This window comes from Arvicanthis niloticus, chromosome 17 (genome assembly GCF_011762505.2).
Source record: "Arvicanthis niloticus isolate mArvNil1 chromosome 17, mArvNil1.pat.X, whole genome shotgun sequence".
Lineage (NCBI taxonomy): Eukaryota > Metazoa > Chordata > Mammalia > Rodentia > Muridae > Arvicanthis > Arvicanthis niloticus.
In genome coordinates, this window is record NC_047674.1 from 20,931,669 (window position 1) to 20,955,040 (window position 23,372).

Here is a 23,372-nt window from a genome sequence, read left to right on the forward strand (position 1 = left end):
AACAACAACAAAAAGTATACTTTCTTCCTAAAAATCTGAAAGCTGTTTAACTATGCACAGTTAATAAAACCTTTAAATCTGTCCTGAAGTATTACTCTTTCAGATTGCTTTGTTAGTATCTCTTGGGTTCTTGCTACCATTTACATTGCACACTTAATTTAATAGTAGTACATAGCACATAAGAAATGATCTTGACCTAGAACTATGACAGCTCCTCGTGGTTCCAGTTAATCATTCTCTTTGCCACTGACAGACACTGTAGGCTGCCTTTTTATGTTAACTGGGTGACTATTCTGTTTGCATCTCACAGTATGCTTTCTGTTTAGCAGTCAGAAAACGTCTGGTAACTTTTAGGTTAAAGTTCTAAGTTTAGAGGAAAGTAAATTAATTCAGAGAAAAGAGAGAGTTATTGTTTTTCACCACTTGGGGGAGATCACAGGTTTTTGGGTTCAGTAAAAGCAACACACTAGTGTATCTCCAAGACCATGTGGGACCCTATAAGAGGTTTCTTTAGAAAGCATGTTGTGATTTAGTGGGTCTGGGTTGAAGTCTGTAATTGTGAACTTCAAAGAAGCATCCAGAAAAGCTGAGACTTCCAATCCATACCCTGTGCTTTGAAATGAAAGGCTGGGCACCACCATTCTTGAAAAACAGTTCAGACCACAAATATGCATAGCCAAGTTCTACCCCCACCCAGTAGGGGTTCCTGAACACATATGGGAATTGACTTCTTCATAAAATTATTTTTCCCACAGTGACTCAAGTTGTAATATCCAAACAAGTATCCATGCATGACATACAGATAAGAAAGTTTAACTACTTCAGGAATTAGCTTGTGGGTGTCTATGTGCAAGTATCCTGTTATATGGCCTTGTTCTCCCTACTTATGAACACACAGCAAAACCAAGGGTTCTAAGTCACAAATTGACTAGCATCGGACATGATTAATGACAGCCACAGGAGAGCATAGGATTGAAATGTCATGTTTAAAAGGTGACCATTGTGATAATAAAATATTTATCCCCAAACATTTCCAATTCCACTTAAGGATTCAATTTCTCCCTTGTCCATTAAATCTTATTTCCATTTTGAGATGTTTCCCCTAAAATCTGCTGTAAATCCGCACATTATTGCTATTATTTTTTAAATGAAGCTACAGGGACTGGGCCATTGGCTCAGTGGGTAGATAGAGTGCTTGTTGAGGGGATGTGCTGGCCGGGAGTTCAGATCCCCAGAACCCAAGGGAAAGCCAAATGTCTCAGCAGTGCATCTATAGTCCCTGCTGGGAGGTGAGAGCATTGCAGTAGGCAGGTCCTGGGCCCGCCTGTCTAAACAAAATGAGAAGGTCCAGATTTGAGAGAGACCCAGACTCAAAAAGAGGGGGGATGGTTAAAAAAAAAAAAAGTACACCCAGCAACAACTTCTAGCGTCCACATGTACATGCTCTTAACATGAGCACCTTTGCACAAATACATATATATACCTATATGTATACATATGCATTCGTACCCTACCACTCTCACACAGGGAATACACAACCTTTTGGGGGAACTTACTAGTTATTGCCCTGGGGCGATGAAAACTTTTGCTGCTCTTTTAATGAACATAGTATGGATAATGAAGATGAATCCTGGGAACAGGCAGGTGGCCCATCACTCTAAGCCTGAACTGGATCACTGGATCACTGGGTCTACCTCCTCTGTCATCCCAAGTCCCTTCTGTATGCCAGTGCTGTAGAGATCATTGGCGTGTCTTCATATTTCATGTTGGCTCCTTCTTCAGGAGGGAAGCACCATGTGAAGCCCAAATATGGTTGAGAGCTACTTAGTCACATATCCAAAACACACCAATAGAGGGTTTGTCAATGACTATCAAGATAGCAAAGGATAATGTTCTGAGAAAGGATCTCTCCATTTAATCAGGAGAGTCAGCCCTGAGCCTGAGTACCAGTTCTATAAGCGTTCAGTGAAGCCTTTTTTCTGATGCCAGACCCTAGCCTACCTGCTCCCTCTGAGCATTTAGCCAGTTTGACATGCAAATCTCTTTTTAAAGCCTCTATCCAGCACTGTTACTCATTAGTGTTTAATTCATGGACCCAAGAACCATGCCTTTAAAACCAACACCCCTCTCCCCAGCCTCCAGGAGAAAATATCAACCTAATATCTGTAGGTCATTGGCCCCAAGATAAAAATCATTTCACTTTTCCCTTGTGTAAAGCCAAGTAGCAACCATAAATGGCCTAAAATCCTCATTGCTTTTTGATTCATCACAGTGCAGGTCTGAGTTCTGTGTTCACTCCAGTTATTACAATAATCACCAATAAATTCTTTCTTGCCTGTTCAAATTTGAACAGTACATTTTCTTTTTTATCTTTCATGAGAGAAGCCTCAAATATATGACAGAGCCAGTTGCTTTCTTTTAAGTCAAATTTCCTTCTAGGTGTACCATGTTCCAAAATGCCATGTTTTTTAAAACCATTTACCAGCAGGAGCTCTGAAGATATTTCATATATTTTTAAGAGCCCCTCTCCTTTTCACAAGAGAGGTTGGGAATGAGAAAATGGTCACCAACGTTGCCTTTTTCAGTCATTTTTGAGTAAGTGCCTACTTTTCTATCTGCTTGTAGTGCCCTTGGCTACCAGATATCTGCTTGGTCCAATGTGCAAGAGGGAACAGACCAAACAGTACCAACTGCATCATCTTTGAGATCAACAAGTTCTTAATAGGTCTGGAAGTGGTGCAGGAGCGTCAGCTCCACCTGGAGACCAACGTGTTGAAGTTGGAGGATGATACAAACTGCTCCCTGTCTTCAATTGAAGAAGATTTCCTTACAGCCTCCGAGCATTTGGAGGAAGAAGCTGAGGTGGAAGACTACAGAAGTGGTAAGACATTGCTGATAAACCAAGCTTGTCCCCCCAGATTACTCACCCCATCCCTTGCTATGACACTGTTGAGAAAAGTTTCAAGCCATGTCAGCTTGGCTGACGCATCAGTCTCTACTTGCTGAAGTTTGATGAGCCAGTAATAATAAGAGAACACTGGTGAGCATGCTGACTAATGCATTTAAGGCACCTTAATGGTTGGATGGATATTGGCTCCAAATGATGCCTTAAGGATGCTGAGGGAAATCTGTGTGCTCTAAAGGGAAATCTTCCTACACATCAAGAGAATGCCTCTTCCCAAGAGGCAGGTTAGTTTCCCTGAAACTGCCAACAACAACAAAAAGCCAGTATTCTCAACTGGAATCAAGTTGGACTGGCTTGTATTCAAATCCCATAACTTCCTTTGAGGCTGAGAGACCTAAGACTTCTCTCCAAACTCTTTTAATCCCTAGTTTGGAAAAGTGCCTGTAGTTACTGGTAGTTGTGAGATTAGAAGGCACTGACTAACCCAGGAAAGTGCTCAGCAGTCATCTGGGTCCATTGACTCAGTAACAGAACTCAGTGTTCCTCCTCCCACCTTAAGCCACAGGGAAGGAAACTGCACACTGTTGTGTTGTTGCTGAGTCAGGTTCTTTGCAAAGTTCAATGCAAACCTTTCCAACAAGGCTCTTACTGAAGTTCTTCTAACTCCTAACCCCACCCTTTCTCCCTCCTTTCCCTAGGATGCAATCTCCTGTATCACTTTCCCAGGCAAAACGGTGACAAGCCATCATTCTCAAACATCTTCTCCCCGTGCCCCACCCCACCATAACCCCAGCATTTGTGTACCATATTCAAGGTGTTTTACAGGACAACATTCCATAACGAAATACAACATCCTTCTCAGATTCACTTTACCTGAGGCAACAGCCTCAGAGTTGGATGCAAATTTAGAAAGTAATTGTGAGTTTGGGCCCATTAGAGTCTGCTACCTGAGAAGTAACAGTGTTCCTCAATTTCCCTTCACTAGGTTTGGAAACTATAAACGCATCAGCTAATGCTTTGGAAAGTAAAAAGGCAAAGGAAGCTACCCAGGAAGGATGGGATTACCACAAGGAAAAGGTGCATTATGCTTTAGGAGAAAGACACATTAGAAAACATCGTATGCACTCAACCAAAACAGAAGGGTCAAAGGAAAACACGGCAGAGAAAACAGCCTTGCAAAGTCTCGATCCTTCGGACAGGCCATCACACTTGAAAAGTGAAGTGGCAGGGAACAAGAAGCCAGCCACAAACTACTCCTACCCAGAAAATATCAAAGGGGAAATAGAAACATCTCAGATGTTGTTCATCCCTAGGGACGCTTATCTCTCCATGGTTAAGAAAGACATACTTTCTTCATGTGACGCACTCACTGACCAGGGAAGCAACCACAGAGACCTTGATACTACTCCAAACTCTCTTCCTCCCATCCAGAATGGAGAAGCCACCACGGGAGAATACGCTACAAACTTAGCAGAATCTGTAATGCAAGATGCCTTCATCCGGTTGTCTCAGTCGCAACCGACGCTCCCCCAGGAATCTGCAGTCAGTTTCTCTATGGGAAGTGCTCTGCTTCCCAGTGGCTGCTGCACAAAAGATATGGTGGTCCCTCGCTCGTGGAATGAGCTTCCCAAAATTGTCATTGTGCAGAGCCCAGATGGCAGTGACACAGCCCTCGAGCCAAGTGTCTCCTCCTGGCCCGACATGGAAGTGTCTGTTGAAACCTCGGGCATCTTTTCTGCAGAGAGTTCCAGCAGACCCACTCAGAGTGCCCTGGAAGTTGCATTGGCTTGTGCAGCCACTGTAATTGGAACCATTTCCAGTCCTCAAGCCACAGAAAGATTCACCACAGAGCAAGAATCTCTGGTATCTACTTATGCCCAGAGAGGCAGTGGCGTCCAGCAAACTCAAGTGCCCCAAGTATTCATGGGACCTTCTACAACTGAATACTCCTTCCCATCAGCTCTCTGTGGCATGACACAAGTGGCAAGTGCCGTTGCTGTCTGCGGCCTAGGCGAAAAAGAAGAGGCGACATGTTCTTTAGCTCCAAGTGACCTCTTGCCCACATCTGGGGCTTCTGAAGAATTATCTTCTATTGGAAGTTTAGTGACAGAGAGGAGCACAGAACTAGGGAAGGAAGCCATTGCAGATGCTCTGCTCAGGGAGGCTACTCTGGTTTTAGCAAGGCCGGATGCATACAGCAGCATTGGAGAGCTCTTGGAATCTGTGAACCGGAGAATCATAGAAACCACTTCTAAAACCCAGACCCTGTGCACAGAAAACGTTCGAAGGGATGAACTGGCACACACCTTGTCCAATGTCATCCTCAAGCATTCCATTGATGAACTTCACCAGAAGAATATAATGGCTCATCCCACTGACGAAAGGCATCCCTGTGGAACTCTGAACACCTTAATGGAAAGTGTGAACCAGCTGCTGCACAACGTGATCTGCTTCACATTCAAAAAGATGAATCACATTGTAACACTCGGTGAGCATCCCACCAGCCTTTCTAAGGAGACAGTCAGTTGGACAGACTCAGAGCTCTTAGGTTACCAGTCATTTGATCAGGCTGCTGGTCAAGCGTGGGTAAAAGCCTCAGCATGCTCCAGCAGCCATCCTCTTAGCAATGCACAAGTCACTGGCCTTGTCATCAGGGATCTGGAAGAAGATGCATCCTCTAAGCCAAACAAGGGTGAAGCAAGACCAGAACTGGTCAACCACCCCAGGCTGCAATCTGAATTCTCATGCAGTCACAGAATGCTTGACTCAACTGCTAAGACATTCCCCAAGGACATATATCTGAAAGGGATTGTGGGAGAGAATACAAAGAACCCTCATCATATGCTAAGTTATGACAGCAACGAACAAAAAGCATCTACAGAAATAGGAAAATTGACAACAGTAGGTGAGGGTTGTAGCGGCTTCCAGAAAACTAAAGGCAGCATTGTTCCAAGCTCCCAAGAGAAATATACTTGTGCCACACCCATAAACAATGAAGCACAAGTTAACCTATCCTTCTTAGGGGATGACATGGAGGTTCCTGCTCAATCTACCCTAGAGGCAAAGCGGTCCGAAGTCTACGGCATCACAGACTTTGCTGAAGAACTGGCAGAGACTGTTGTCTCCATGGCAACCGAAATTGCAGCAATCTGCCTTGACAATTCCAATGGAAAACAGCCGTGGTTTTGTGCTTGGAAAAGAGGGAACGAGTTTTTGATGACGCCTAACGGATCCTGCCGATCCTTGAAGAGGAAGAAGGAAAACTCGGGTGCTGGAAGCACTGTGAGGAAACACAAGCCACCTCGCCTCAGTGAGATCAAGAGGAAAGCCGATGAGCACCCAGAGCTGAAAGAGAAGCTGATGAACAGAGTCATGGATGAGTCCATGAACCTCGAAGACATTCCTGATTCCGTCAGCACTTTTGCAAATGAAGTGGCAGCCAAGATCATGAACCTCACAGAGTTCTCCATGGTGGATGGAGTGTGGCAAGCCCAGAGCTGTTCCCGGAATCGGCCTCTGGGTGGCGATAGGTGGAACAGGCTGAAGGCCTCGAGCTGTGAAAGTATTCCCGAGGAGGACTCCGAAGCCAGGGTCTTTGTAAACAGCCTGGGTTTAATGAGTACTTTAAGCCAACCAGTGAGCAGGGCCAGCTCTGTCTCCAAACAGTCCAGCTGCGAGAGCATCACCGATGAGTTTTCCAGGTTCATGGTGAAACAGATGGAAAACGAAGGGAGAGGGTTTGAGTTGCTGCTGGATTACTACGCCAGCAAGAATGCCAGCAGTATCCTGAGCTCAGCAATGCAGCAGGCATGCCAGAAAAATGACCACCTCAACGTGAGACCGAGCTGCCCCTCTAAGCAGTCCAGCACAGAGAGCATAACAGAGGAGTTCTATAGGTACATGTTGAGGGACATTGCCAAAGAAAGCAAAGACGGCATCTCCTCCAGACGTAGCAGCCATGATTGGACCATGGGCTTGCTGTCTCCTTCTGCACGATCCCCTCTGTGTTACAGACAGTCATCTATGCCCGACAGCAGGTCCCCATGCTCCAGATTAACAGTAAATGCACCTGTCAAGGCCAACTCCTTAGATGGCTTTGCCCAAAACTGCCCTCAAGATTCCGTAAATGTACAGCCAGTCAGTAGGGCTGCCTCATCCGGCCTCTGTAAATCAGATTCCTGCCTGTATCGCAGAAGTGGGACTGACCAGATCACAAACATGCTAATTCATGAAACATGGGCCAGCTCCATCGAGGCTCTCATGAGAAAGAACAAAATCATTGCTGATGATGACGAGGCAGCTGATGCCAGTCCTGGTCCTGTTTCTGGAGGTTCTCCTTTGCAAGTAGAAAGGTGTGCCAACAGATTACCCAGCAACACAGGACAGAGGGGCCCAACCCTGCTTGTACAGGAGTCTGTTGATTACCAGAAAAAGGATGCTGTTACTGAAGGCAATCGTTCCCAAGTGTCATCTCCAAGCAAAACAGCTCCTGTTAAAAACCCCAGTGGTTTTGATCCTAGAAGAGAAACCTCTGTGTGCCATAATGCTGTTGATCTCAAAAACCCCAGACGGTCACTTTGCTCAAGGGATGTCCCTTTGATTCAGATAGAGATAGAGCAGAAAGAAGAGTGTGTTGGAGAACCTGAACCCTTCCTTCCCCAAAGTGGCTCCCTAGAGGAAACAGAAGGGCACCAACCTGAAGAAACCTTCCCAGATATGGCTGAAAGTAAAGACACAGCCCCGAGCACCTGTCAAAGTTCTCGGTAAGTTGATCACCTCTTAAACTATACAAGGCTTGTGCTCGTCAGTGTTTATATCTCTCTTAGGGTTGGTCTAAGTCTTAGGGAGGAATAAAGGAGTGTTATCGATGCACAAAGTGAATTCCCCAAAACGATAAATGACCTCTAGAGACCCCTGCACATGTGCAAAAATGGAGATGTTCCTCTCACCTTATCCACTGACACTTTAGAACTTCTTTCTTTAGACCTGTTCTCCTCCCCTGCTGTAACTGTAGACATAGGTCCCCATAGGTCCCCCTCATGTACCTGCTGTTTCATTTTGTTTAGAATGCCTGTTCTTCCATCCACATCCAAGACCAATGATCCCCCTAGTCATCTTGTGGAATTTTATTCATATACCAATAATAACTCTAGGCCCAAGATGCTATGTTTTTATTGCATGTCACTCAAATACCAAAAAGTAAAGTGAATTCATCTCCACATCGAAAGGGATCAAGTCACCTCCTGGCCCCTATAGTTGGTACTTAATTATGTTTCATGACTGATTACTATAAAACCAGTCAGAACCGGATAAAGTTCTGGTATACCTTGCTGTTAGCTGGAAAAAAAAATTCTTTTAGGCTATTTTGTAATTAACTGAGACTATTCGTTTGAAAATTTCCTCAGCATTTTAGGTAACCAGGGCAATACTGAAATGGGACAGGTAACTATTTGGAATTCAAAACTGATTTTATTCTATAATCGTGGCATAATAAAATATCTGCCTACTGCAAAAGGAAGAAGGAAAGAAAAAGAGGGGGAAGGAAGAGGGTTGTAACTTACTTCTTATTTCCAAAACAAATCGAATGTCTGTATGTAACAAAAGAAACACAGACAGCATAATTCTCCTCATTAAACAAAGTTCCTGAATGGTTTAGCAGCTTTCAAAATTATTAATGGTGATTTTCAAGCAGAGATAGCAATAAGTAAGCAATAACAACTTTTTTTCATTTGGAAATAGTTATTTTAAATAAACTTTCGTTTTAGATTTTGAGATTAAATTTGTTGGCATGTCTTCTCAATGGAGTTCTTTTTTGTTTGTTGGTTGGTTGGGTTTTTTTTTTTCATCTTATTCTAAGAATCTCTGTTGAGACTCTGTGTCCCACAAGTGCCACCTCTTTCAATACATAGCATAACTGTCAGAGGGTACTGTGTAGTGTCTCTGGGATTCTGGCATTTGGATAGCACTTTTCCAGGAGACTGTACTGCAAGCAGGGATGAATTATGAATTGTGGGCAAGGTAATTCTTTCCCTCAGGCTGCCTAAGAACATCAGCTTCTTTCATAACTTCCACTTTCTGCACACTACTCACCAGAGACCACTGTACCATCTCTTTCTTTTTAGTACATAATTAAAGTTCAGTGAAACAGAAAACAAAAAATACTTAAAAACAAAATTCAAGCTTTAGAAACATATAGTTCAAGAAATAACCTGCATAGTCTTTTCAGAGATGTATGCCTACTATTGATTATTTACAAAAAGTCCATAGGGTTTTTTTTTTTTTTTTCTATTTAACTGGTATAAATAAGGTGAGCATAGCTATTACTGACTGTTGACAGGTCTCGAAAATTCTGGATACATTTGCCCCTGAGCAGAAGAGACATATGTTGAGGAACTAAAACACCCCATTAGAGAGCATCCTACAAGATGTCTTAAATATAGGGTCCAGTCAGATCTGAGAACTTCCTGTTAGACAATGATAAGAACTTTCCTTTCCGAGTGGCTAGAACCCCAGAAGCACAGAAGAAAAAGAGAAAAAAAAAGCATAAATAACCTTTGTCTACTGACAATATTCATCAAAGATTTTGCTAGAGGAATTATGTATGAAGAAATATCTCAGAGCTAATAATACAAAATAGCCAATGTGTAATTTTTCAGAATTTTTGTAGTTTGAAATGCATATAAAAAAAGAATCACTGATTTCAGCTATCTGACTTAGAGTCAGCAAAAGCCAGGAGATGTTTAGTCAGTGAAAGTCACGGAATTGGGAAGCATTGTAAGCTAATATCCTACAAGGTTTATGGTTAAAGACACAATCAAATAATGATTATCACTATACAACTTTAAATTAAATATTATTGATGGTATTCTATATGCAGATATAAACTAAGAAAAGTTGCAAAAGCTTAACATTCTGTATGAAAAAAAGCTACAGCAGACTCAGATAATCACTCAAGCATGTGACCTCTCAGGTCAAAATATAGATATATGATTTTGTTTTTCATCCAGTAAAACAGAAAAGATGTAGACTATACACCTCAGAATTTCAAGAGTTGGCTCTAATTTCAAAGCACAGAGACTATGGACTGAATATCATTTTTGTTTTATGGAGCAATATAAATAAACATCCTATAACATGAACTATTGCACTTCCTTAACCAGTATTGGCTTCAACAGGTTTCCTAATCTGTTTCATTTTACTTTAGTCACAAATAAGTAGAAATGATAAGAATTGTAATATAAAATAATTTTTAAAGTTTAAATGATTTGTATACAAAATGCTTAATGCAGTACTTTATTATGAACAATCAATAAATTCACATGGCTGCCATCGCTATTTACAATGTCATTTGGGTGAAGGTTTTATTTCAGGAGTTGCCCATTTCCCCGAGGGGAAACCTGTCATGAACAATGTAAGAGTTTTATTGAAACAAGACAATTCCAAGGATTGCCCAGCAGAAAAAATTAGTCACAGTTCAGTTAAATTTTCTGAGGTCAGAGTTGCTACCATGGGATTTGATTTGTCAAAATAGCTGAAACTGGAACTCCATTCTCCATGGAAGAATTCAACCAACTTATGGGCAAGGGTATGGAATGTGACACGGGCAGTCTGAATGCTGATTGGTGATAGAGAAAGATTATGTCCAGAAGATACTTTAGGGTCATCTCTGAGGGACATCTTCATGGCTTTAAAATGTGGTTTTACAAAGTAAAATAAAAGCTACTTTCTTACTTTTTGATTACTTGATTTCAAAAAAAAAAAAAAAAGAGTCATAATTGAGGATCCATTGTGGGAATCATTCCTAAATGGAACCCTCTGTTGATTCAATAGTATTATATTTTTGAAGATGAATAGACTTTAGTTGTCAATTCTTTAAAGAGGAAAAATAGTATTCTGTCGGTGGCCATCTCTTTCCTTAACACAGCATGACATGCAGTGGGGACTAAAGAGCAATTGCTTAACTTTTGACACATTAATTCTTAAGCTGAAGTGACAAGCTGACTCCTGCACATTTATAGAATATACCAAGCATTGGAGTGATCTAATGTTTCAGACGCATGCAACAGACATGTACAAATAGAGTCAACTGGTCTGTGACAAGTGAGCAAAGTGATATAATTTAGAAGACAAAGTCTCAAGGCTGGAGAGATGGCTCAGCAGTTAAGAATAGTCACTAATTTTGTAGAGGACCTGGGTTTGGATCCCAGCATCCACAAGGGAGGGCTCACAATCATCCATAATTCTACTTTCAAGGAATCTGATCTAGGTTGGGTATTGAGTTACGCTTCTGATTGAGAATTACCAAACTTATAAAGCCTTTGCTTAACATTTTTAAAAAAATGTATAAAAGCAAAAAGGAAAGGGGGGCATGGGACAGGGGTTTTCTAGGGAGGGGAAATGGGGAAAGGGGATGGCATCTTAAATGTAAATAAAATATTTTTAAAAAAAGGAATCTGATGCCTTCTTCTGCCCTCTGCAGCCAATAGGCGTGTTTATGGTATACTGACATATGTGAAGGCAAACATTCATATACATAAAATTAAAATAAAGAAATATTTTTAAAAAGAAAAATAAGCATTTATAAAAGAAATAAAACAATATTTCTTCAGTAGTTTCCATAACAACCAGGCATCCATTATGATGGCTCATCTTCATTATCAAGTTAGCTGGATTAAACTCATATACCACCCTTCTAGATATGGCTATGAAAAATGTTTCCTGTTGGTTAAGTTGAGGAAGAAAGATCCACCATGAATGTTGGTGGTGCTATCATTTGGGCTGAGGTACCAAACCAAATAAAAAAAAAACTTAGAAGAAGCCAGAGGACCACCAGCATTCCCCTCTCTTTGCTTCTCGACTATGGGCATCATGTGACCCACTACTTCAAACTCCTACTGCTTTGTCTCCCTACTGTGCAGAACATCGTGAACACAAAGAAATCCTCTTTTCCTTAAATGGTTTCTGCCAACAGAATAAGATAAGACATAGACTAAAAACATATTTCTAAAAGACACACCTGATAAAAACCATTATCTAAAATGTTAAAATTCAAAATGTTCTCATTTGTTGACAAATCCCTTCTAAACATGAGACTGTCCTAATAAAGCAGCATGACTTCAGTGAGAAGAAAATCTCTCAAAATTCAGCAGTAAGAAAATGAACAACTTATTAGAAAATAGACAAAGGCTCAAGAGCGGAAGGCTAGGTTCCCAGCTTGTAGGTATACTCATTAGGAAGAGATTCCACTATGAAGGGTTCATGTATTCTTTGTATCAATCTATGATTGGATCCAATGTTTGACTACATTGATGGGATGGAAACTTAGAGGTTGGAAGAAGTAGGTTGATAAGTACCCCTGAAACTATACTTGGTATTTCTGTCTCTTTACCTCTTGTCTGTCATGAAGAGAATTACCTCGCTCTATCACGTGATGCTACCATGATGTTCAGCTTCACCATGTGGGGCCCAGAAGCAACATACCCATGTAGCCATGGACTGAAACATCTTAAGTCATGAGCTTAAGTGAAGCTTTCTTCCTTTAATTATTTCTCTCAAGTATTTGACAATGATAAAAAGTTGCTCAATACAGTGGTTTGGGTTTTGTTTGTATTAATAGATATTCAGCATGTTCTGCTGTTTGAATTTGAGATTTTCTAATAGCATATAATAGCTGAGCGTTGTGCAGCTCTAGTGTAAAATGAAGGGATGCTCTAGAAGACAGTTGTCAGTTTCTTTCAAATCTAAGTAATTGATGTTCATTAAAAATAATATATGTTCACATATACTTACATATATGCCCCTATGAAGCTATACATTAGTAGAATTTTGTGGATTTATAGAAATGAATATTAACAATGACTTCAAGATATATAAAAGGGCAAAGAGGATCACATATAGCAACAGGGTGGGCCAATGTAAAACACAGTCTTCTTATATTACATTTCTTCAAAATATACTAGTTTAAGTAGAAAGGGTTTTCTAAAAGATTTTATGATATGTGAAAAACTAAAATATATGTCACTTATGGTACAAAGTATAGGGAGAGGAGAAACAGAAGTATGTTGTGCACAAGTCATTACTCAATACACATTTCATTACATATCAGTTTTATAATGTAATGTGATAGTAATTTATGCAGTGAATATAAACATCAAAGTCCTGCAATAACCGCTAAAAAATGAAACAAGGATTATAATTGTAAGTCAATAGTAGAAACAAAATAAAAATCTAAAAATTGCTCAGTTAACTAAGTGAAATCTGGAATCAAAGGAAAAATGAAACTCAGAACAGATGGGACAAGTAGAAAACAAGATTATATATTTAAAACCAGCCTTATTGATAGTCACATTATCAATGATCTAAACACTTCAGCTAAAAGCAGAGATTATCCTATTGCATAAAAATGCATAATCCTAGCATAAGCTGTGTGCAGCTAAAATATAAAAATTCAAATGGGCCAAGAGTAAAAGGATAGAAAACAAAAATATTTTAAAAGGTCAAATAGCCCTCAGGATAAAGAGTATTGCCAGGATAATGATGTTTTATAAGCTAAGAAGGGTCAATTCATCCAACAGACAATCTTCTTGTGTACAGAACCACCTAAGTAATAAAACATCAAATGATAATTTTTAAAAACTACAAGAAGAAATAGACAGAGAATTGTACCTGAAATTTAACATTCTTCTCTTAATAATTTGTGAAATAATATAAATATGCGAACATGTTAGAAGTGCGTGTATATGTTTAAAAGAGAAGCAACATCAAGAAAACGTCCAGACACAAGGCAGATTCATATAATGAACTGAAGAGACAAGACTCCACCCACAAGTCCTGTTCAAACTTCACCATGACAAAATCCCAGAACAGAACAGAAAAGGTAGACATGGAATCCTACCAGTGGCTGAAGAGCTGCTTCAAGAGGGAGTGCTTGTTTTCTTTATTGATGGGAGTCTTAATAAGGTGGCCATACTCAAGGCAGACCACTGGAACGACCAGCTGGGCTACAGACTCAACACATGGGGAAAGAAAATAAAAAGAAAGAGAAAGACATCTCAAAGTTGGGAAGAGGTGTGGAAAAGTGTAGGGAGAGGAATTATAGGAGAAGGACAAATATGTTCAAAATTCATTGTTTGAAGGGGGAGGAGCAGCCCTTGGTCCTGTGAGGGTTTGATGCCCCAGTGTAGGGGATGCCAGGGAGAGAAGGTGAGAGTGGGTGGGTGGATAGGGGAGCACCCTCATAGAGTCAGGGGGAAGGGGGATGGGATAGGAGATTTCCACAGGGGAGACCTGGAGGGGGGATAATGTTTGAAATGTAAATAAAGAAAATATCCAATAAAAATGTTTTTTAAAAAAAGAAATTCTCAAACACTTAATACAATATCATCAAGAAGAAAGGTGAGCAACATTCACAATCAACTCAGTCTACACAACTCAAAACAGTCTTACCAACAGTAAAGCATACAATTCTCCCCGTTGTATTTCATACATTTGTGAAGATGTACCATAGGCTAAAATGCAGGTCAATATATTTAAAGGAATCTAAAACATACAGAATATGTTCTCAGATCATTTTGGTTAACCCAAAAGTTAATGTTGTACACAAAATCCTCCATAATAATTAGAAAGTATTATATTAGGAATTAGCAAATTATCTTTTGCTCACAGGGGATGTTAGAATAAACTCCAGATGAAAAATGTAAATCTGTTAAAATTCATGGCATCATGGTAATGCTACTTACAGAATACATCTATACTTTTAAGTGTTTCTGGTTTTTAATCAGAGAAGTTTATCTATGTTCTAAGTGCCCATCTTTAAAAGATAAAGAAAAGATCAGAGCTGATGGAATATTCTCACTGAGCAAATCCTGCAGACCAGAGTTTGATCCCCAGGCCTCACATGGTAGAAAGAAACCAGATCTATGAATGTTGTTCTCTGACCTCCACACCCATGCTGTGATACAGGCTCATCCACATACTTACATGCACAAAATAAACAAATAAATGCAAGAAAAAAATAAAATAAATAAAAAATGAACAAATTAAATTTAAAAATAGTTGAAAGTAAATAATCAAAATGGGAGTGCATATCAATGATTATAAAAAATAAAGGGAGAAAATTAATAAAAATCAAATGCTCTTTTTACCTCAAAGAGTGAATACATGTTTATGTATGCATTTAACTTTCAAAGAAAATTTGTAAGATGCAAAAATGTCTGCTTACATTTCTCCTTTCAAAGGACTCTCTGTGGTAATAAACAATGCATCTATGGTAATAATTCCTGTGCAGCCCCTGCAATGAGGGTTCCCACCAGCTGTGTGCATAAACTGCTGCCTTCTACCTGTGCTGAGGGATAGCTACTTTCCATTTATGGTGATGGCTTCAAATAAACACAGTTAGATTGTGTTAAAAGAAAACCTGACCTAAGGAAATCTTACAACTGTGATGCAGATGGTACGTAGGTGTGTGGGATAAAATCAGGAGAATACTGGGCTTGTTTCCAACGTGGTGACTGTACAATTGACTTCGATAAGGCCCTTGTCCTCCAGAACACTTGTGGGAACTGAGGGATCAGAGTGGAGGCTGCCAGATGACACACTTCTGCATTGAACATTAGTACATTATTCACCAGCAAATAAGGGAAGCGATAAGATAAGCTTTTCTCAAAAGCAAATAAGAACTAGCACTCTGGCTAATCACGACTGGTTCTGAATTTCCTTTCTATGGCACAGATGTGAGGTTTGCTATAAATGGAGCATGAAATTGAGATAAAACAAAATGTGCTGACAGGCTTATCTGTTAACCTGGATAGTTTGTGTCTGTCACTAGGACTCAGCTCCCTTAACAAGAAATATCCTTGTGTGAATTTTCTATAGTATAAGGTCCTAAATTAAGAAGGAATTGGGCCCCAAGTTGCTTTTTAACTGTGTGAACAAATGGGGCCAGAGCCTTCTTTGTTATTACCATGTTTATTTCATATATACTTATTTCATGTAAATTTCTTGAACTAAATGCCATCTCCTTTAACCATGCCCATTCTCTCTTCTATAGTATGGAAATCTCAGTACTGTAGAAAGGAAAGCCAGTCTTATTAAGTGGGAAAGAACACTATGGACAACTACATTGTTGTCTGAGGGCATGAGGTACCTGGCCTGGCAACCTGAGTTTCCATCACTCAAGTCCACACAGATGGAAGGCAAGACCCAACTCTCTCAAGTTTCCCTCTGACCCCTACATGAGTCCCATGAAACCAGCCCCCAGAACCCCCCACAAAAATAAATACGATAAACACCACTGTACCCCAGTGCTTCTTTTCAACCTACTTTAAAAATAAATGCAGAAAACAATAAGTGGGAGACACAGAAAAGCTGATAGAGTTTAACTATGAGAGGAAAAATTGCTACCTGGCTTCAAAGGGAGCAGCCACCTACAGAAAGACTCCACCTGTGACCAACATCTTGCCTGATGTGTGGAGACACAGGCTCATGGGTGCCCAGGGTAGGGCTCTGGGAAGAGCTCCATGTTGCGCCTCCTCTCTTGGTAATAATGTCTTGATATCTACAGTGACAGCCTTGAGACCAGAGGGGAACTAGAAGTGGAGGTCTTGAAAGAAGACATACCCCCAGATGAGTCCCGGAACCATCTTAGCAGCAGTGAGGAGAGTACAGGCAGCTGGTCCCAGCTGGCCAATGAGGAGGACAACCCAGACGACACAAGTAGCTTTCTGCAGCTCAGCGAGCGGTCCATGAGGTACGTACTTCCTCTTCCCATGGTTTCCTAAGGAAGGAGGCCTCAATAAGGATTCCAAAACTGCATGCTAAGGTTCAGTGTCAGGTGCCCTTTATAGAACAGGGAGGAAGAAAAAAAACCCAAAACGAAAATGAGGTGGCAAGCTCCCAGTTGACCATGGTCCCGGCATATCATGATTGGGCTAAAAACTATCTTAATATCTAGGTAGGATTTGAATTACCTTGGCCATATTTAATAGTAAACTGTGAACCCTTCCCTAAAAGTCACACCAGGTACACTCAGTGCTAAGAACTGTTAGTTTGTTTTAATGAAAACTGATGTTATGCTTCACAAGTTTGAATTTTCTGATTCATGTGTATTTAAGATGCAACCCAGGCTAGGTTTACATGAAGCAAGTGTTTCCATACTGTATTGTACTGCTTGCCCAGACTTTTTCCTTCCTTTATCTCCTGTGCCCTCTGTATTATTTCTGGAAAAACCTAGAGAGGGGCATCTAGTTGTAATCACTACAGTGATATTTTCTGTCCAGAATCTTTTTGACCCCAGGCCATTAAGACCACTGACTGTCCAGAGAGGGAAACTGAAACATGAGACCCAGGTGTAGATAAACAATCTTTGAACATTCAATTACTGGCAGTACAATCTAAGACATAGGAACATTTCCCATTAAATAAGTGGTCTCAAATTTCAAATATTCCCACTAAATATTAGAAAATGGAGACAGAGAAACAACAATAACTTTAAGCTTTGGAATCTTGAGTGTCAGGTTCCAGACTGTTGCATTTTCCAGTGTCTTGCCTAAAACTCCAGACAAGAACCTTAAGGTTCAAAAGTCTTCTTGGTGACTCACACAAACTTGAGCCCCATTATAAAGTATACTACAGTCACTATTGTAAAACCTTGCTTGGGAGAAAGATTGTTAGAAAGTACAGAATGTGTGAGAAGACACAGTGAGTTTGTTAAAATTTGGATAGGTTCTGTTTCGCAAGCACAGAGTCTAAAATATGCCATCTCTAAAAAATTCAGAGAGCATACTCCATGCTCATAAGTAGACCATACGTTGATTATACAATTTGTATTAATGATATTATACAGTATTCTTTCTCTGTGAAACACATGGTGCCACACGTTGACCCTTCTCTGAGATTGAAAGAACAAAACCTTACTCATCTTTGTATTTGTAAACTCTAATGTCCTCAAGGAAAACAAGAAGTCAGATGTATATTTTTATAGAATATACTTATATCTTATATAAACTTATAGAATATTTCTAAGAAAAATTCTTCATATAACAAAGGGAGACCATGGGTCTCTGGCTTCCTTCTAGATACAAGAACCAGGCAGATAACCTGGCCAACATTTTCAGAAGTATTTTTCTATAAGTATGTCCACTGACAAGAAATCTTCACGATAAATACCCTCCCTCTAATAAAGAAGAATAAAGAAGTAAAGTTATTACCAATTATGTACGACCCACTGGGCGTGTTACCACTTTAGATGTTGTAAATCAGCATCAGTATTATTGTCGTAAATGCAGTTGGCTTCTACCTTGTGTCTTCCTTTAATTTGCTCAAACATCAATAACAATTCATAAGGTCAGGCACAAACCAATTGTGTCCTGGAGAGCACCAAAGGAGTTCCTCGCACAATGGAACATTAGAGTCAGCAGTGTGGCCAAACATGGCACACGCTTGTGTGGCATTATTAATATGTAAACTTTTGCTTTGTCAGCAATGGCAACAGTAGTGGCACTAGCAGTCTTGGCATTATGGACCTGGACATTTATCAGGAAAGCATACCGACTTCTCCCATGATTAAGTAAGTAGCCACGTGACTCAGTGACTGACAGCACTGCACCAATTTCATCTGGCAATCCATCGTAATCGTGAAGGTTGTGCCCAGCCACCAACTCATTATGTCTGTGCCACTGTGGTTCCATGTCACTAAAGTGGAGGACTAAAGCTCTGACCCATTACTGCCTGCTTTCTCAGTTTTAAACCTGTTGCTTACAAAATGGTCATTGCAGATAAAGCTTACCAATATAATTAGAACTATATGTCAACTTACCTATTTTTGATTTACAGAAACAACAAACAAATTCTATCTGAATTGTACCATGCCTCCCTCAGAAGACAATTCAATAGCTAGCACTTGCTATAGAACACAGACACTTCAGTAAAATTAGATATGAATGGCTTTTCCTTAGCTTGTGGACACTGGGGTTACCAACATGGAATGTATCTAACATCAAGGGTTGTCATGAGAGAGATGTCATTCACCCCCAGGCAGTAACTGTGCTTTCTCAATATAAGGTCTTCTCAGAGACCAAAAGGGGAAAAAAAAAAAAAAAAAAGCACTTAAAGAAGTACTACATAAAATGACACAAATCAGAAGGCAACCTGAAGTCATGGCTACTTCTAGAATTTGTGATTATCCTAGAGAATCAACTGAATAGTATTCTAATTTTCATCACAATGACTTAGAATATAATTTGGGTATACTGAACTAATAAAGCTAATGATAATCGTCTAATGATGATTCCTAATGTGTTTCCCTCTAGCTAACTACAGATTCACTGATTTTATTTCACCACTGGATAAGGGTGAAATAACATGTTCAAGTAAATATAAACACATACATGGTTTAGGGGGGACCAAAAACAAATTCAGTGAAAATTATTTTGTGATAGGTTAATTTTTCTCCCTTGAGAAACATTAACTTAGCACTTTCTCCATCTTTCTATGTAATATGAAACTGTGACTTCAAGAAAAACTTGTGTTGAGGGAAAGCCAATATTACCTGCACCCCTACTCAGCATCCCATCATTACATAATGCCAGAAATTGCTTCTACCCATTCCCACGTCATTTATGCTGCTTGCAGAGAGATCGAGACCCTGAGCCCCAAGAAAACTGACATTCCTGCAAATAATTATGTATGAGTAGGAAATGGTTGAGTCTTTTTCTCAACTGCAATGAAACTTACCTCACTAATGAAATAGAATTCATCCATACAATAGATGAATCAGACAGACCTTAGCAGCATCCGAGAAGATAAGATAATCTTCTATCACTAAAATACACATGTTTAAAAGCCTCATTACAAATTTTTAGAGACTAGAAAAATATAGGACATATGCAGGCTTCCCAAGTCACTTCTGTTCAGCTACTGAGCAACGTGGTCTTATTTCAGAAGTTTTTTACTGGGTCTTTCCACCACAGGGCTATATAATATGTACACATCATGCAAAACAACAACAACAAAAAACCTCCAATACTAAACATGGCCATGGCTAAGGAGCAGTTCAGTTTGGTTATGAGCAATCTCCAGCCTGCTCTACCAAATAAAAACAATGAAAAAGGAGTAAAGATTTTATTATTGAGACACTCTGTTATAATGTTTAAGTTTTACAGTTTGTTGATTGTTATTATTCCAGCTCACAGAACAATAACATGTAAATATATCTTCCTACTTTAAAATTCAAATGTACAGTGTTAGATGTTATCACTGCACAGAGAAACACATTGTGATAAAACAGAAAAATATAGTCCCTGAAAAGACAGGTAAAAGGCTGGAGGATTACTCTGCAAATTATAACCAGTTACTTCAAATCTCTCTTTAACTCTTCAGCCCTGGTGGAGGTTCATGGAAAGGGAGTTGTTGAAAAGAAAAGATGTAACTCTCAGAATCTTCCCCGCTGCCTTTCCTAACTAATGCCATTCAAGATACATGGGAACTCTCTGTGGTGGTGGCGAACACTAATTGCAGACCCAAATGTCCTGTGCAATACTCACCTGGATCTAATTTGTTTTGTGAAACCATAAGAATGAGTTCCAGATGTTTGTAGCTCAGAAACACCCATCAGTTCATCCTTCATTACAGCTTATTATTCCAAAGCATTACCAACCATATATTGTTGTTTTCTCCCAAAGTGAATTAGTAGAAGAAAAGGAGATTCTTAAAGAACAATCAGAAAGCATAAAGGGTAAGCTATGTTCCCATCCTTTTGACACACAATTGCCTGGGTGGCCCTTTGGAAAGCAGAGTAAGGTTGTGGTTGTGTCTGTTCAGAACATGCCTCTGGACTGCCAAGGGGAGCAGCCAGCCCACAGAGGAGCCTACTGGTGATCAACTTTGACCTGGAGCCAGAGTGTCCTGATGCTGAGCTTCGAGCCACTCTACAGTGGATAGCTGCCTCTGAACTGGGGATCCCAACAATCTACTTTAAGAAATCTCAGGAAAGCAGAATTGAAAAGGTACCATGTTCACTGTCTGGGTCGAATAACAACACAGTTCTAGAAACCCCCTAGAACATCCCTATGCCATCCCCCCTCCTCCTTTTTGCTTTTATACCATTTTTATTACATGCAAGTATTAAGGTCAGTTCTAGTTTGAGGAAATAGCAATACAATAGATGCAGATAGTCAAGGAACAAGCAAGACAATAAACAAAATTCCATGAACACTCCTGTGATCACTGTTTCTAAGGGCTTGTCAGGATGACCAAAATATTTGAGCCAACTTCCCTGTCCTAGCCCAAAGTCATTTTCATGTCTGAGCCTACTTCCTTGTTCTAGCCTAAAATTTAGATTCCTTCCTGAAATTATTTCTTTGTTCTAGCCTAATACTTAGATTCCTGCCTGAAATTACTTCTTTGTTCTAGTCTAATGTCAGATTCCTGCCTGAATCCCACTTGCTTGTTTTTGGCCAATGTCATATTCCTGCCAAGCAGCCCATTTCCTTGTCCTTGGCCCATGTCAGATTCTTGCCAAGCAATCCCAAAAGCTCACCACCTCTCTCCCTTTTTTATTTCATAAACAAGGCTGAGACTGTTTTAGGTTGTTCTGACAAGAATGCTTTCCTTACCTGTCATGGAATATGCATTATCAAAAGCAAATTCACTTATAGCTTAGGTTGGTAAAGCTCTGTGCAGAATCTTACCCATCCTTGGCTTGCCAGCCTGTTAATTTAATAACTCTGTCTGGAGGTCCATTTTCAGGTTCAAGCCATGTACTTTGGCTGTCAACTTGTTGATTTTGTTAAATACAAGCTTTAACACGATGGTCAGGAATAAAAGTATTCTCAGGATAAAAAGGGCTAGTATGATGGAGCTATATATGTCATTCAGACATTATACCCTGATAATTCATTGTAGTATTTTTTTATTTAGCAATAATTCTATTTTTCTAATTTAAAAGTAGGAAATTCTACCTTTAAGACTATTCCACAAGTTCCAGGTACTCAGTCTTGCATGCATTTTTCATATCCCAAACACACACTGCTGACACTTAAAACTCATTCCTGAGATAAAACAAAACAAAAACCAAAAAACACAGTTCTGTGCTTTTTATCTCAGCTGGAAACCCAGTGAATGCCTATGTAATCCACATGAGCTTGAAGTGTTTCATCTTGATTTCTCTCAACAATCAATCAATCAATCAAACAAACAATCAATAAATATCTTGGGGATACTTTCAAGACCCAAGCTATGATAGTATATTCACCAACACAACTTCATTAACCTTCAGCTTCTTATATAGTTGCTGATAAAGACAAAAGGAACTGAGAATACAGTAGCTTTTTCCATGTTCCTTGAAGTAATTTTGTATTATCCCTAAACTCTGTTTTTGCTGCAAAACACTCTTGAGTAATTCCTTATTTTAAAAAGTGTCTCTCTCAGTTAAATAACATTGGGGTTGCAATCTTTAGGTGTTTTCGTTTTTTTTGTTTTTTAATGTGGGATTACACTCCAATGTTCAGTGCTGAAATCATACAGCATCCTGAGATAAAACCCTTACCTTCTTGCCAACACATTGGAAATTAGAACAGTTTCAATGGCTCTGTAACCCCAGCCAATCAGATTGGCTGCTGGAGAGATCGTTCCCCACCCTTCTCCCACTCTGTAACCCCAATCAGATTGGCTGCTGGAGAGATTGTTCCCCACCCCTTCTCCCACCTCTACCTCTCTTCCACCAGCACTTTGTTCCTCTTTTTATGTTCAAGTCCATCCAACCCAGGTGTCCTAATTGTCCTTCCTTTGTTATCAAAGTGATGCAGGGCTCCTCTCTGCTTGATAAACACTCCCTTCGATTTCACCACCCCTAGCCTATCTCATGCATGGATTAAAAGGGCATAATCCACAAATCACACAGGACCCCTCCCAAGCCATATTTGGTCGGTCCCACCTGATGGAAGCAAGAATGTTCCCAGGAGGACAATGTTCCAAGGTGTGCCTTGCTGAGTAAAATCATCCCCTGGTGCATTTTCAGGTGATATGTTAATGAAACAGATTTTAATTTAATCTACCACTTTAAAGGAGTCACTTCCATCCATATAAGTATAATAAATTCTCCATTTTTGCAAGAGTAGCAGATACTTTATTGATACTTTAATCTGTAAACCACATTTTTAACTAGCTAGATGTTTGTTTTACTCTACCAGGTTTTCAGTTTTAAAATGAATGTCTGTCTTTATAAATAGCTGTTTCTGAGAAGACAAGGGTTTCACTCCTGCTATCAGGAAATAACACAATATGATCTTGCTTATATTTGTGTCAATCAACTCGTGGGACCTAAATATAAATAAAGCAGTCTTAAGAACTAAAATTTCCAGGTTTTGTTCTGAGTTAATGAAGGCTGTCTGCATACAAGGGCTTTGATATAAATGGGCATCACCCTTGGTTGTCTCTGACTTAGTTTTAAGAGTATTATAAGAGTGGTAGA

The 23,372-nt window shown here is 39.8% G+C and overlaps 1 protein-coding gene across 4 annotated transcripts in view; it reads left to right on the forward strand.

Annotated features, from left to right (window-relative positions):
• The window catches only part of Sphkap (SPHK1 interactor, AKAP domain containing), a 135,307-nt gene that overhangs the window by 105,806 nt on the left and 6,129 nt on the right, over positions 1–23,372 (forward strand). For 2 of the 4 annotated variants that reach the window (XM_034521464.2, XM_034521465.2), the window contains 6 exons: positions 2,626–2,881; positions 3,891–7,668; positions 16,467–16,652; positions 18,384–18,470; positions 20,584–20,636; positions 20,723–20,907. In XM_034521464.2, the coding sequence (XP_034377355.1) occupies positions 2,626–2,881; positions 3,891–7,668; positions 16,467–16,652; positions 18,384–18,470; positions 20,584–20,636; positions 20,723–20,907 (4,545 nt within the window). The remainder of the gene's footprint in view (positions 1–2,625; positions 2,882–3,890; positions 7,669–16,466; positions 16,653–18,383; positions 18,471–20,583; positions 20,637–20,722; positions 20,908–23,372) is intronic. The other 2 variants (XM_034521466.1, XM_034521467.1) reach the window with 1 other exon arrangement.